The sequence below is a fragment of the Diabrotica virgifera genome, chromosome 1 (assembly GCF_917563875.1).
Source record: "Diabrotica virgifera virgifera chromosome 1, PGI_DIABVI_V3a".
Classification (NCBI taxonomy): domain Eukaryota; kingdom Metazoa; phylum Arthropoda; class Insecta; order Coleoptera; family Chrysomelidae; genus Diabrotica; species Diabrotica virgifera.
Window position 1 is genome coordinate 72,541,428 of NC_065443.1, and position 15,993 is coordinate 72,557,420.

At 33.9% G+C, this 15,993-nt stretch overlaps 1 protein-coding gene across 1 annotated transcript in view; it reads right to left on the reverse strand.

Moving 5' to 3' along the window:
• LOC114325465 (rap1 GTPase-activating protein 1-like) overlaps positions 1-15,993 on the reverse strand; it is a 535,080-nt gene that overhangs the window by 8,502 nt on the left and 510,585 nt on the right. The window contains exons 5-6 of the mRNA XM_028273546.2: positions 3,796-4,228; positions 846-1,199 (exon numbers count right to left, since the gene is read on the reverse strand). Coding sequence (XP_028129347.1) covers positions 846-1,199; positions 3,796-4,228 — 787 coding nt within the window. The remainder of the gene's footprint in view (positions 1-845; positions 1,200-3,795; positions 4,229-15,993) is intronic.

Consider the following 15,993-nt stretch of genomic DNA (forward strand, 5'->3'; position numbering starts at 1 on the left):
GCTTAAAATTAACATTTCAAAGGCAAAGTGGATGGCAGGTATAAAGATAAATATAGATCAATGTATGCTTTCTCTTAAAGAAGACAAAATAAAACGTGTAAACCGCTTCACATACCTTAGCAGCTGGTTAAATGTAAAATGTGATTCTGATGAAGAGATAATAACCAGGATCGAAATATGACGTAAGGCTTTTATGACCTGGAAACCAGTTTTATATAACAGAAACCTGTTGATGCATATTCGCAAGAAAGTCCTGGAATGTTATGTGTGATCTATCTTATTATATGGTTGTGAGACATGGACATTAAAAACCACAATTCTTAACATATTAGAAGCATTCGAATTGTGGTGCTATCCATGAAAATCTCGTGGGTTTCGCACACTTCCAATGAAGATGTTCTTAAAATGATGAATTCATAACGTCTACCCATAAACATCATAAAAAGGAGAAAAACAGAATACTTCGGCCATATACATAGTATGTAATTAGAGGACCTAAATACCATCTAACTCGCCTTATAATATAATGAAACGTGAAGGGAAAGATATGGATTGGTCGAAAGAAACTTTCATGGCTGCGTAATGTTAGACAATGATGTGGTTCCACAGTAGAAAAATTATTTCGCGCAGCAGCCGAGAGAGAAAGGTTTTAATGACTACGGATATGACACCTATAGAAGAAGAAGTATCAAGTGACAGGTCCTATTTAGATGCAGATTGGTTTTGTTTTGTTTGAATATCGTTACAAATGAAGGTATAGTTCTAATCCTCTTACTTACATTAAGAGAAAAAATAAACTCTATGACCCCCGAATAAAGTATAACGTTTTGCAATTACATACTTACCACATTCTGTCTTAACAAATCCAACTTGTCGCATTTCAACTGCACTACCTCTTGCATAAGAGTTTCAGCGGTAGGTCCAGCCGTGCTTCCAGGTCTGTCTTGGCATACACTACAAGCTTTTGCAGCTGTTTCTGCACTTGACATACTTTCAAGACCAGTATCGCTGTCAATGTATCCTCCAGCCAGATGTTCCAAATCTTCGCTGGTGAGCGATGAGTCGTCACTGGCTACGGACAAGGCTGGTCTAGCGTGTGCGTGCGCCGTCAGGTCCGGTGAGGAGGTTGTTGATGACGTCGGGCTACTACTCTTCTTGCCGTTGGAGTTCATCGATGTCTTTGAAATGGACCGGCCGCTCTAAAAAATAAAGCATTGTTTAAATATTGTGAATTTTGTTTGGAAGTAATGTCTGTTATGGTTTAAAGCTAGCAATAATATATTTTGAGTTTAAACAAGAATTCAAAACTAAAATTAAGTTCAAAATTAAAACAGTAAGGGGTTTTATTGAACTTCGGACTCTCAAGATCGGTTAGAAGCGTAGGCTTTGAGTTTTTAAGAGATCTTCTCACCGGAACTATCCACTGAGGTCGTACCTCAAAAAGATGGGTACATCAGGTACTGAAAACTATCGTTTTTTCGAAAATGAAAATGAAAGGGTAGAGTATATTCTATACTCTATACCAGGGATCACCAATTAGCGGACCGCGGTCCGCATCCGGACCGTGAGCTACTTTTGTGCGGACCGTCATTAAATTCAGAATAGAGCGTTTGGCAATTTTGAAAATGTTTGGCCATGAAATTGTATATTTTGTTTGACTCAACTTATGTGTGCGAAGCCGCTTTATCAAGAATGAACTTTATTAAAACTCGGTACAGATCTCAGCTAACAGATGAATATCTCAACTCCCCAATATGAATATCTTAATCAGTTGCACCAAACTCACTCCAAACTTTAGACAGGTTGTACATAATAAAAAATGTAATTTTTCTCACTGATAATTTAATTTTGTAAAGGATGACAAATTTTCTAATTCGGTTTTTTTGTGGATTCCTGTTCAAAAATGTCCCCTTAAAAAAATCAGTAGGGGCCCGGGATGCCTGGCAAAACAATATTTTTATACAAATTCAAAATTACCTTTTAGCCCCGAAAATCGTATTTAAAAAAGTCTGTTGTCATTTTTTTCGAAAGCTGATGGTTTTCGAGTTATAACTGATTTAAAATCTGAAAAATGTGAAAATACCTACGCATTTTCGAAGTTTGAAAACTCATATGTAAATTATTAGTTTTCAGGTTGCCATGTGACTAAATTGAAGTTTATAAATTCAATTTCAAGATTCTAACGAGTAATATAATATAATACTTCAATATAGACCGTTGTTTTTTAATTGTTAATTATGCGAGTCAACTCGACTTTTAAGTCGCCGCACATCGCAATTTATGGTGCGTCTCTGTCGCACTTATTATACACATTATACGTACTTATGCAAAAAATGCCCAACAAATACTCCACATTTATTAAAATGTTATAATTTATTAACATATTTTTTGAATGATTTATTTATTTATTCAATTAATTATTGCCAATGTGCTAATTAAATACGACAATAAAAACAAATGGTCGAAATTGAAATAAACCCCGATAACTCTCAGAATCTTGAAATTGGATGTTTAAACTACAATTTAGGCACTTAACAACCGCAAAAATAATAATGCACACATGAATTTTCAAGCTTCGAAAATGATTATTTTCGCATTTTTCAGTTTATAAATCGCTTCAAACTTGAAATCTATCAAGTTTTGAGAAAAATAACAGAAAATCTTTTTTGTTTAAGATGACCCAAAAATGCTAAATTCATATTTTCGGGAGCAAAAAAGGTGATGTTTTGGATTTATTAAAAAACTGTTAAAAACAATTTCTGCCTAAAAATTTCGCACTGCACCCTTGTGATTTGTTTACCGAATTGGAACAACCAGTGGTAGTGTTAACTCCGGACCCCAAACGGACCCTCAGGAAATATAATTGGTGACCCCTGCTCTATACCACAGCATAGATTTATTCTGTAAATGAGTGAAGTTCATAGAAATGAAATAGAAGTGAATTCATAAAGATAAGCAACATGCCTTATAAAAAAATTATTAAATTTGCTAGAAGAATTGGCGTTCTAGATTTCAAATGGACTAATGTTTTGTATAAAAGATCTTGTTAAGACGAGGTATTGAGAGGCTAGACCGTATTATTATATTTTACCAATCAGCTTCCATTGCGAACATGTATATATTAGGACGATATAATATAATAAAAGAATACATATTTTGCTAATAGAACTGAATAAGTACTTTCAACTATGAAATTATTACTAGGTAAGTTGTGCCACAGTAGTTGTAAGTTGAGGATTGCTCAAATACATCTAGCTAAACATCTAGCAAAGCTGTTAAAAAGACAATCTAAATTAAGACTGCACATGCCAATTATTCGCCCAGTTGTTCCATATGGAAGTGAAACATTGACTCTACATTAGCGGGAAATAAATAAGCTGCTGGTATTTGAAAGGCAGATACTCAGAATGATACTTGGCCCTCAAAAAGATGAATTGACAGGAGCGTGGAGCGTGAATTGGTGACTTTGTATGATACTAAAAACATCGTCAGACACATAAAAGCTAATCGGGTAAGATGGGCACGTCATGTGGTAAAATCAGAGGAAGCCAGCGTGTTAAAGACAGTGTTTTTTGAGAGAACAGACGGTAGAAGATCAGTAGGTCGTCCAAGAAAAAGATGGAAGGATAATGCTTAAGCAGATTTATCTAGGACTGGGGTACAACAAACGGAAATGGAAGCGCCAGATCGTAGAAGATGGAGTGCTACAGTGGATGCGGCGAAGACTCACCCCGAGTTGTAAAGTCAGTCAACAAGAAAAAGATCAATCTAAAGGGATCTTGTGTAAATACTTACCGATGGTGTCGACTCTGAAATGGTAGGCTGAGAACCCTTTTTGGACAATTTTTCATGCCCATTGGTACTCAAGTTGTTATCTACGCTCTGACTGGTCTTCACCCTAGCGCTCCATGCTTTCTTCACGGTATCGATGAACCTCGATCCAGGGCCGGAGTCGCTCTTGGGAGTCCCAGGAGTCAAATTGGCGTTGCCACCTAAAAACTCGGTGGTTTTTTGCTTCAACTCTTCAGTAAGTGTCTGGAGGAGGGAAGTGCGGGTGCGCAGCTCCAGTTTAGCAAATTTATCAGCTTTGTAACAAGCGTTTTCCGCATTTATTAATTTGGTTAGGAGAAACTCTTTGAACTCTGGTCCGTGCTTAAAGATGGCAGGAGTTGGGAGAGTTGGCCCGAAGAACGGAACATCGTCGCGGGCTGTTACGCTGACTTTGTATCTAAAAAACAAAATAGTAATTTTTATAGAGGTACAGAAGTGAAATTCAATTGCAAAACAATAATAAACACGTTAACTTACTAAACGTTAACCGTTTTATTTGTGGTTTGACACATCATTTCCTGAATATAATAATGTTTTAGTTCATTCTGCAGGATTTCTAGATGCTTTACAACTTTTAAAAATAGTTTAAATATACCAAATACAGTCAAATAAAGAAACGGAAGAAATCTCCTTGGTAGTCGATCGTAGAGGAGAATAGTTACAGGCCGTAACGAATTGAGACGTTTGGTGAGGGAGGCCATGGCTCTAATTGGGCTGTAGAGTCATAGGATGTATAAACATAAAGTCAAATGTTATTTGATGTTGAACGATCATGCTGATCAACTAGGTCCATTTTTCGTTGGAACTTTACCAAGCTGCAGACGGGGGTTGTGAATTGCAACTTTTTGGAATTCCCTCTTGTCTTCACTGCAGCATCCATTTGGCTTGCAAATTTTAGAAGCCATGGAGGTGTTACCAGGGAAATGGACCAATAAGTTTTCAATTTAAAAATCTTTTAGTAATATTTTTAATATTCTTCAATATTATTAATGTTGCTATTAGGATTGAAAACTTTACCTTTCAGTTGCCAGATGACGCTAGTCACCTACTCCATACACGTCAGTTGCAATGCGGGGAACTTTCATGGTTTGGTCAGCAGAGAGCAGCAGGCATACGCCTCTCCGATGATGACTCCAATAAGAGTCGAAAATTGTCGATTCAGAGTGCTGGACTGCGCTCCCTGTTCTAAGTGAAAAATAAGATTGTTTTGCCTTCGCATTGCAACTGAATAAAAATGGTATACATTTTTATTTTATATTAGTATTAACTACTCCTATAGAGTAACTAGGTCCATTTTCCGTTGGAACTTTACCAAGCTTGTAACGTTACAAACGTCACATCTTTGATATTTTGTTTTTAAATAATTATTTTACCTTATTTCCTTTAATATTTCATTAATCATTATCTTCTTCTATTTGGTTTACCCATTTCCCCTTTAAAAATTGGTTGGCGCTCGTTCTATAATAGGCAACCCTATTTACATTGTATCTTCTCTCGTGTTTCATGTTCGTTATTTCAAATTTCGGTCCAAGGTTCGTTGTCATGTCATTTTAATGACAGTGACAACTCCCATATCTCATTCTCAAAATGGAGGTGGAAATGTTTTAAAAAGCAAAGCAGCTTCAAAAATAAATAATTTTATTTCAACAAATCATCTTCCTCTTGGGGTGAGCTACAAATAGTTTTTTTAATAATTTCTTACAGTCATTATATTCCATCCATTCCATTCCTTCTTATAACATTTTTTATAAATATCTAACCTAACTTCCAATGTCAGACCATGTGTTCTAATATTTTAGTTTCAAATCTTTTTAATTTACATGTGTTTGATTTCTATATTTCTTTTCATCTATTAATATGCACGTTTGGTAATCAGAATTTTAACTATTCTCATCTAAATTCTATGTAATTTACCCTTGCCAATTACTATTTCTGAATACTATTTGGCAAAGGTATATTTTGGTTTTTCTTCTTGATGATTGATATGTGTCTGTTTCATAGTTTTTGGGAATAAAGATCACAGTCCTCCCTCCGGGAGCTTCAAGCCATCCACACCGGTGATGGAACTAGGGCTATACCACAACAATGGACCATGAAATCTAGGCTGCAACACTGAACATCTTTTGCTGCACTGACCTAGGGCCTCAACATCTGCCCAGGTCAAGAGAAGTCCACAGCAGTACCATACGACATCAAGAAGATACCATCAGCTACCAAAAGCCATAAGTATAATCCAGAATTGTTAGTTTTTGGCAAGAATTTGAATACATTTGTTAATGCAATTTACTAAGTCATTTTATTTATTATATCTTTATGAACAATAAACATGATTGGTTAAAATATATTGTTTTGTTTGCTACCATTCTAAATTTTCAGAGTTCATTCTAAGGTTAGGACAAGACGAACACACACCTGAGTGACTGAGCTAAGCTAAGGGTGTAACGATGGCTATCTTGGTTAGTTGGGGTAATATTTTCGAATGTTATTTCAATTAGCTGGGTAGTCCATCGCTTTTTCGTTACAAGCTGCAGACGGGGGTTGTGAATTGCAACTTTTTAGAATTCCCTCTTGTCTTCACTGCAGCATCCATCTGGCTTGCAAATTTTAGAAGCCATGGAGGTGTTACCAGGGAAATGGACCAATAAGTTTTCAATTTAAAAATCATTTAGTAATATTTTTAATACTTTTCAATATTATTAATGTTGCTATTTAGTATTTAGGATTGAAAACTTTACCTTTACCTTACCGATCATGTTTATGAATTTTATTACATTACTGACAAGTAGCTCTCCAAAAGTTATTTAGTATTTATTTACATTTATTGCTAATTCCATTGTGTGGGAGTTAACCACCCAAAAGCAGGAAGGCTTATTTTAATGCTTATTTTTTTTTTCGGGACCCGTTATTACCAAAAAAGACCAGTGCAAACAGTGGAACTATTAGTATGATGAGCATTTTGCTTAAACTAAGTATTTATATTTCTAAGAATATAAATTAGATATTAAATTACTTTTGGAAGGACACTACTTAGATTTAGAGAAGCATTGGGTATGAGAAAAGCTATTTTTTATATACAGGTTCTTTTTTCACGTGCAGAGATGTAAATGTTGATATTCATACATTATCTAAAATTGACAAAGATTATAAAAACATACAAATTATAGCAAATTTTTAAAAGCAAGTATAATAATAGAAAAGAAGAAATAGATGAGATCAAAAGAAGTAAATTGATTATAGAGGGATCCACATTGTCCCCACCATTGTGTACTTGAAAACCTATTTAATGTAGTCCTAAAATTCCTGCGCAAATGACTTAAGTAATTCTCTTAAGTTTGATATGTCTATTTATTTCGCAAACAGAGAACAGTATATTTATCTATTCAAATTTTGTTCTATTTTCATTTGATATACCTCCTATTATGTTAATATATTCATACGTTTCTTCTGTTATACCTTTGTGTAATTTATTCATAAGTTTTTATTTGAATTGGCCCAGTACTTTAGAAATCATCATCAATTAGTACTCATCATCATAGTTTAGGCGACAAAGTCTCTCTGCCGCACCCTTCTGCTAATTTTTATCTTCTCACTCATGCTACGAAGGGTTAAAGTTGTTGCATTTGCGTAAATGTTTCGAATAATGTTCGAATACCTGTGGTCTATTCTGCATTCTGATAGTGCCTTTAAAATAGCGACTTCTAACAATAAAACACTGAAAACGTTTGTTTTCTATACTTCCACAACATTTATTACAACTATGTGACTACAGCTGTGTCGGCAGAGTGCCTTTCTCAAGTGATTTAGATTACTATGGGTTTGTCTTTTTAAAGTCTTTAACTGAAGAGGTTGTGGAGTGGGGAGCTGTTTGTCTCGAGTTGGTCATTCAGAATTATATCTGTATTTTTCAATTTATTAATTTCCATAGATTCTAATAAAGATAGTTTAAGGCCTTTATTTTAAATATGCAGAATTTGAAACTGTTCATTAAAAGAATGACTATGATCTAGAAGGTGAAGTGCGTATGTTGAAGTGTCTGTTTTTCTATTGTTGAAAGCCCTTTTGTGTTCTGCTATCCGTTTGTCAAAGGTGCTGCCAGTTTGACCGATGTAAGTTTTCGGACAGTCATCACAAGTTAGTTTGTAAACACCACTCTGTAGTTGTTTTCTCTTTCGGCTCTTATTGTTCTTAATATATTTGCTTAAGTTGTTAGTTCTGAAAGCTGTAGTTAGTTCTTAATTGTTATTAAGAACAATAAGAGCCGAAAGAGAAAACAACTACAGAGTGGTGTTTAGTGTTTACAAACTAACTTGTGGTAACTGTCCGAAAACTTACATCGGTCAAACTGGCAGAACCTTTTACAAACGGATAGCAGAACACAAAAGGGCTTTCAACAATAGAAAAACAGACACTTCAACATACGCACTTCACCTTCTAGATCATTATCATTCTTTTAATGAACAGTTTCAAATTCTGCATATTCAAAATAAAGGCCTTAAACTATCTTTATTAGAATCTATGGAAATTAATAAATTGAAAAATACAGATATAATTCTGAATGGCCAACTCGAGACAAACAGCTCCCCACTCCTCAACCTCTTCAGTTAAAGACTTTAAATAGGCAAATCATTTTAAACTAAATCACTTGAGAAAGGCACTCTGCCGAAACAGCTGTAGTCACATAGTTGTAATAAATTTTGTGGAAGTATAGAAAACAAACGTTTTCAGTGTTTTATTGTTAGATAAAATAAACTTCCATCAAGTAACGGTCGAATGTATCAATTAAAATAGCGACTATTTTCTACTGTGTCAAATGCTTTGTGGAAGTCAACAAAAATAAAAACCAAGTTTCTATATAATCACTGCAAAGAGTTTTAAGGCACTGCAGATGGTCATTTGTTCCGTGATCTGATCGAAACCCTGCTTGTTCTTCTGACCATAGGAATCGAGTTTTACTTTCAATCTATTTGCCAGTATTCGAGCATTGATTATAAACCACCCATTGATTGTGTAGTTATTAATCAATGATTCGAGTAAAGAGCATGTATAAGTGGTTTACTAAGCTAATAGTCCTATAGTTTTCAAGAGTTTATAATTAATTTCCTTTTTAATGGAGGTCTTTAGGGACTATTTCTAATTGATCAATCAAGGAAACTTGATTGATCAATTGGAAATACATAGTCAATTGGTAATTGGAGTTGACTAATTCATTAGTAATGGCGTAGAAAAATTGGTTGTATTTATTCTTCAAAAAATGTGCGGGATATTACATTAGGAGCTGGTACATATAGATACATGTGCCACTGGTTCATTAGCAAATCACTCCATAATTCGTTCAAAACAACAATATACACACATATCGCCTCTGTTTGGTTAATATTCCTGTAAACTAACATTTAGTTAGCCTATAACGACTATGTCAACATTTACTTCCATATTATACAATTGGTATTTCCGTATTCAAACAGAACGTTTCCATTTCCAAGTATCTCACTTGAAATTGTCTCTTGGTTGTATATTGCTAAAATCCAGTTAATCATAATAGGGAAAGTCCCTTTGTCGCCTCAGTGCTGTGCCGTATTTCCCATTACGCCAAATACGAAAAGGCGTCAGGCGGCAAAATATAAAAGGCGGCGAAGACGTACAGCTTCAATGTTAACAAATAAAATGCACAGTTAAACATGCGCCGCCCACTAATTGAATTTGGTGGGCATTTGTGCTGCAGAATGTGCCAAAGAAGGTGTACTTAAGATTTTTTGAAACGGTGGAGAACCTATATACACTTTCTCAGCATCTACTCGCCGCACAGTGGTCGAAAATTCAAATTTAGGAGGACATCTAACAAAAACCCAACTTCTGAGAAACATACATTAATGATTATAATTGAAAAGTAAAATGCGTATCTTAGTCGGTTCCGAATAATTTATCTACTTCCTAGAAACCTTCTCAAGGTCAGGTAGTCGCAACGGGACTGCAAATACAAGTTTTGTTCAGTTACGCTTTATCGTTGTTTGCGAACGTTGTGTTCTCAAGTTGTTAAAAGTGTTAAAGAGTGTTTTTAATTTTTGTTTTTATTTTATCATGTCTGCTGGTTCTTCAGGTTAGTATTATTTGTAATGATCGTATATAAAAGTTTTTTATTCATAGTAAAATTGGATTTATTAGAAGCAGAGAAAAACAATAGTTATCTTTTTAATTTTTGAAATTTGATAGTCAAAAGAAAAAAAAGTTTATTTAGTTTTATTCTAATTTTTAATTATATTGTAGATTCATCATTTATCTTTTTATACACAAAATCTGTAGGGTCGGAGTGCATCGGAAGTTGTTTAATAATTTTTTTGTTTTCAGGTGTTTACCGAGACGTGACGAGGTTGAGTTTATTCGAACTTCTTTTAGATAATTCTTTGTTATCTCGGGCAACTACAGTTGCTTCAAGGAAAAAAATGCTTGACTATGTAAATCATAGAATACCAGACATTCCTGAAGAAGTCATTTTAAACAAAATTTCATGGTTTTCTAATAATCTCCTGGTTCGTTGGAAAGCTAGTGGGAAAAATAAGAAAAATTTTTTGAAGCAGAATGAGGACTGGCTGAATCATTCAATACATAATACTGTTGAACCACATCCAAGTGAATTTGTTTGTACAACTAAAAGAAAATTAAGGCCTATGAAAGGGTTTGATACACTAAGCACTAGATCCAAAAGGAGACGTACAAAAAAATTGGTGTTAAACCATAGCGTAGAAGAGCTTAATTTTGCATCAAGGACCAGTTTTATAAAATCAGGCAAAAGAAATTTGGCTTATGTTATGAAAAAAGCTACATTTTCCAGTCCTCGGTCGCTAAGAAGGTTAAAAAATGTGCGCGGATCAAAAAGTCCGGTGAAAAAATATACAGCTGAAGAAACCCTTGCTCTCATAGTTGATGCTAAATTGACCAAATCACAGTATTTAAAATTGAAAAAAGTGCAAAGAATAATAATTGTGACTTATATCCTTCTTACGATGATGTACTAAAAGCAAAGAAAGAGTGTTACCCGGAAGGCATAAATGTAACAGAGACTAAGGGGGAGATTAAGTTACAATGTCTCCTTGATCACATTGTTCGTCGTTTAGCTGTTGTCCAGGAAGAAGTATTTTCTCAAGTTATAAGTGAAAAAGGTATTACAGTTTTTAACATGACTTATAAATGGGGGTTTGATGGAAGTTCAAATCATTCTATGTACAAACAGAAATTTCAGGAAAGTTGTGATTTAGTAGATTCAGACTTGCTGTTAACATCGATAGTGCCACTTAAGTTAACAACACAACAGTTTGAGTCAGAAGAGATTGTATGGCTTAATCCACGTTCATCATCTACTCGATTTTGTGTACCTATTAAATTCGAATTCATAAAAGAAACACATGATATAATAATGCGAGAAAATAATTATGTCGAGGAACAAATAGCTTCGCTCTTACCAACAATTGTAAATGTCCGAGAAGAAATTGTTACTGTCCAGCATACGTTATTAAAAACTATGTTGGATGGAAAAGTGGCCAATGCTCTAGCAGAAAATCCTTCCACACAGAGCTGCTATATTTGCAAAACTAAACCAAAAGATATGAACAATTTAAGGGCAGTTTTAAAAAAACCTTGCAATTTCTCTACTTTTCAGTATGGTCTGTCGACGCTGCATGCACATATTAGATTCTTTGAATGCATTTTGCATATTGCTTACCGACTAGATATAAAAACATGGCAGGTTAGAGGTGTCCAAAATAAAGCCATTTGTGAAGCAAAAAAGAAAGAAATAATATCAAAATTTCGGCAAGAAACTGGACTTCTCATAGATACAATTAAGCAAGGTAGTGGTAATACCAATGATGGTAACACTGCCAGAAAATTCTTCAAAGACCCTGAGAAATCCGCTCAAATTACAAATGTAGACGAAACTTTAATTAGGAGATTTGCAACCATTTTACAAGCCATATCATGTGGTTATCAATTAAATAGCGAAAATTTTAGAGAATATACTCTGAAAACTGCCGAACATTTTGTGAAATTATACGAATGGTATAAGATGCCAGCTAGTGTCCATAAAATATTAATACATGGAACTGACGTAATTGATACTCTTTTACTTCCGATTGGTCAGTTAAGCGAAGAAGCTTTAGAAGCAAGACATAAGGAGTGCCGTTATTATCGACAACATAACACACGCAAGATCGGAAGAAAAGAAAATATAGAAGACCTTCTTCATGCGTTATTATTATCTTCAGATATGGTTATTTCGCATTTAAGACCATTGCCGAAAAGAAAAGTAAATCATCTATCTAAAGAAGTTTTGGGCTTACTTCGTGCACCAGAAATTAGCCCTCAAACACCTTCAATGTCAGTAGAAGAAGAAGATTCGGATACTTCATGCTCTAGTAGCCCCGAAAGTGACAATGACGTTTTTGAGTAATGTAAATTTTTATTAATAATTTTATTATTTTTTTTGGACTCTAGATATGCAACTATTTTAAATTTGTTTATAATTCGCTATTACTTTGGGTTTTTTAATAATTGTATTTTATTTATTTTTGTTAGAATTCTGTGATTTATTTTAATTGATTATTGAAAACAAATTCCTAAGAAAAATAAAGAAAAAAGTTCCTTTTTATTGTAACTTATGCATTACCCTTATTGCGGCTGGCTAAATATAACATAATTATGAAACACCCTGTATAATTGAACGAGATTAATATTAACTATTTTCGTGATGTTATCTTAACAATTTGTGGCTGTGACTTGTTCTTAATAAATTGCCTTAAAAAAAATATCATACCGAATTCAACAAGTCCTCCTAAATTTGAATTTTCGACCACTGTGCGCCGTTGGGAAATTTTACTCTCCATTTTAAAAACTGGCGCTAATTTTCCAAAATGAGTCGATAGAACAAGGTGGTTTGCGCGCCATGATAGTGTAGGGAGCTTATGCCAGAGTTGGAGCGAATATTTAAATGCTTGACAATAATTGAGCGATCGATCTCTGAAAAACCAACGGTTCGCGCGAAAGCAACTGGAATAAAGCGTTTAGGCCACGTTTTATCCCAGTTGCTTCCGCGCGAACCGTTGGTTTTACAGAGATCGATCGCTCAATTATTAGGTTTGTTCCAATTCGATACAAAACCGTTCTTGAACGGTTACGAGTATGCGCAGTAACGAAAAATGTGTTACTGCGCATAATTATTCGATATTACGCGTGCGCGTAACGATTCAAGAACGGTTTTGTATCGAGTTTAAAAAGCGTTTAAATATTCGCTCCAATTCTGGCATAAGCTCCCTACAGCATCATTGCTACCTATTCGAAAGCGCCTTTATGACGGTTTTCTGGGAAGTACCTAATATTAGAGCGTTTCGACGAGACAAATAAAATACTTCAAAGAGTTGATACCAACACTGAATGCTCAACCACCCTTTTTCTATCTTTGATACAAGTCTTTACGATATACAGAAACGTTTGAAACGTAACAAAGCTAAAAACACAATGGACGAAAATTACGATGATAGTCGACAACGAAATCGAAGACGTTCCACATGAAACTAGGGATTGTGACACCATTCTGACTGGCAGGGGGCAATTAAAGGTAGAAATATATTTTTATATACTTGATAGAGTTACGATACAATTGAAACGACGATATGAAGCATATGAAAATACGTTCAAAAAATTTAGAATCTTTTTTACCACCAAAGAACGTTCCCACGAAAAGTTAATAGAAAGTGCCAAGTACCTACAACAATGCTGTCAGGACGATCTGGAAGATTCCTTTCCACAAGAATGTTTGCATTTCTTCGAATTACTAAAAGAAGATGTAATTTCTGAAAAAATTACTCTATCAAATATGCTATTAATACCTATATATTCGGGCTTGTAATTTGGAAGCCGCTTTTCCTAACCTCGAAATCGAATTGCGCATATTTGTCTTTATTGCTGTCACAGTTTGCTCAGCGGAGCGTTCCTTTTCAACACTTTAAACGGTTAAAAACGTACTTCAGATCAACCATGGAGCAAGACAGACTCAATTCCTTGACAACATAATCTGATTTGACAACAACCTTAGATTTTGATACGATTATCAAAAAAATAACTTCGAGATAGAACTGAACATCATTAAACAAATAGCAGTAAAAAATGGCTATAACGAACAAACAATTAACAAAATTTTAAACCAAAAACTCCATAAGAAAGCTCTGAAATTAGTCTATCCACCACCACAGAAAGAACCCAGTACCTTCTGCTCTATCACATATACTGGCAAGATAACAACAAAAATAGCCAGATACATAAAAAAGAAAGGAATTACACCAGTTTTCAGAAATAACAACAACTTAAGCAAATATATTAAGAACAATAACAGCCGAAAGAGAAAACAACTACAGAGTGGTGTTTACAAACTAACTTGTGGTGACTGTCCGAAAACTTACATCGGTCAAACTGGCAGCTTTGACAAACGGATAGCAGAACACAAAAGGGCTTTCAACAATAGAAAAAGACACTTCTACATACGCACTTCACCTTCTAGATCATAATCATTCTTTTAATGAACAGTTTCAAATTCTGCATATTCAGAATAAAGGCCTTAAGCTATCTTTATTAGAATCTATGGAAATTAATAAATTGAAAAATACAGATATAATTCTGAATGACCAACTCGAGACAAACAGCTCCACACTCCTTAACCTCTTCAGTTAAAGACTTTAAAAAGGCAAACCCATAGTAATCTAAATCACTTGAGAAAGGCACTCTGCCGAAACAGCTGTAGTCACATAGTTATAATAAAATTTGTGGAAGTATAGAAAACAAACGTTTTCAGTGTTTTATTGTTAGATTATCAAATCATTTACATTTACATTATTTACATCGTACATGTATTTTTTGAATAAAAATATAGTTGTGGAGTGTTGTTTCTATTTACATATACATATACTCCGTCTAATATACTTACCGTTGCACGTCATCCGCGTCATAGCTCGTGACGTCACATGATACCAACACGAAATATTTGGGCGGTAGGTGTGTTCTTTTTTAGAATCATTTTGCCGAGTACACTGGAATTACAGCCACTAGACATATTTTATTATATAGGCGTAGAAATAATATTTGAAGATTTCTATTAATGTTATCTTAAAGAAATACACAATAAGATATTTCATTTAATTTGTATAAATGGATTATAAAGCGTTTTTATGAAGAACATTTGTTCGGAACACGCTGCAACTGTAATCGAACGAAGGTGATATTTTGGCATAAATTGGTAACACTTATTTGACAGTTGCGGTGATGAGACTTCATATTTTTTTTTATTCTTTACTATAAGTATTTGTTTTATTATATTTATTGTTTTTATTATTTACTTTAACATAAGATTATAACTTAATTTTTCTTTTCTATTTCTAAAGTTTTTATTTATTTACATTGAATATTAATTTGTTTTGTTGTATAATCCACTTCCGCAAAAATTGTGTGATATATTTGATTTAAAATGAATTCAAGAATTTTTTGTAATTGGGCAACAATGTCAACTTAGATCTCTGTCGTAAATAATGACGTGCAACGGTAAGTATATTAGACGGACTGTAGTTAACTTATTGCGGCATTTTTAGCTAGCGTAGGGCGGAAAATTGGTAAATCCGGCACTGCCTCAGTTTACGATATAAACTTCTAGTGGAGTCAATGGAGTTTTACTTACGGAAAAAATCAAACAAAATAGAACTTTTTATAATTTCATTAAGAAATGTATAATAAACATATCAAAAATTTGTACTCTAAAAGTGGGTGCTTAATTTTTTATTAAACAAATGAACCACAAAATTAGTTGTTTTTCTAAATACCTACGAAAATATAAATTTTACACAAACAATAATCCAGTCACTCCTCTTATAAACATAGACGCACAGTATGGCGCAGTCCTAACTTAATTTAACACAACTTTTTAATCAATTGATCAAATTAAATTTTACAAATAGGAAATAAAAGAATAACATTAAAGCTATTTTATAGTTATATTTCAAAGAAAAAATATGTGCATAAGTACAGTGTGGGCAGAAAGACTTACATGAATTTTGTTTAAAAATTATTTAAAAATTTGTTCCTAATACAATTTTACTTGTAAAAATATAAAACTTACACAAATTACTT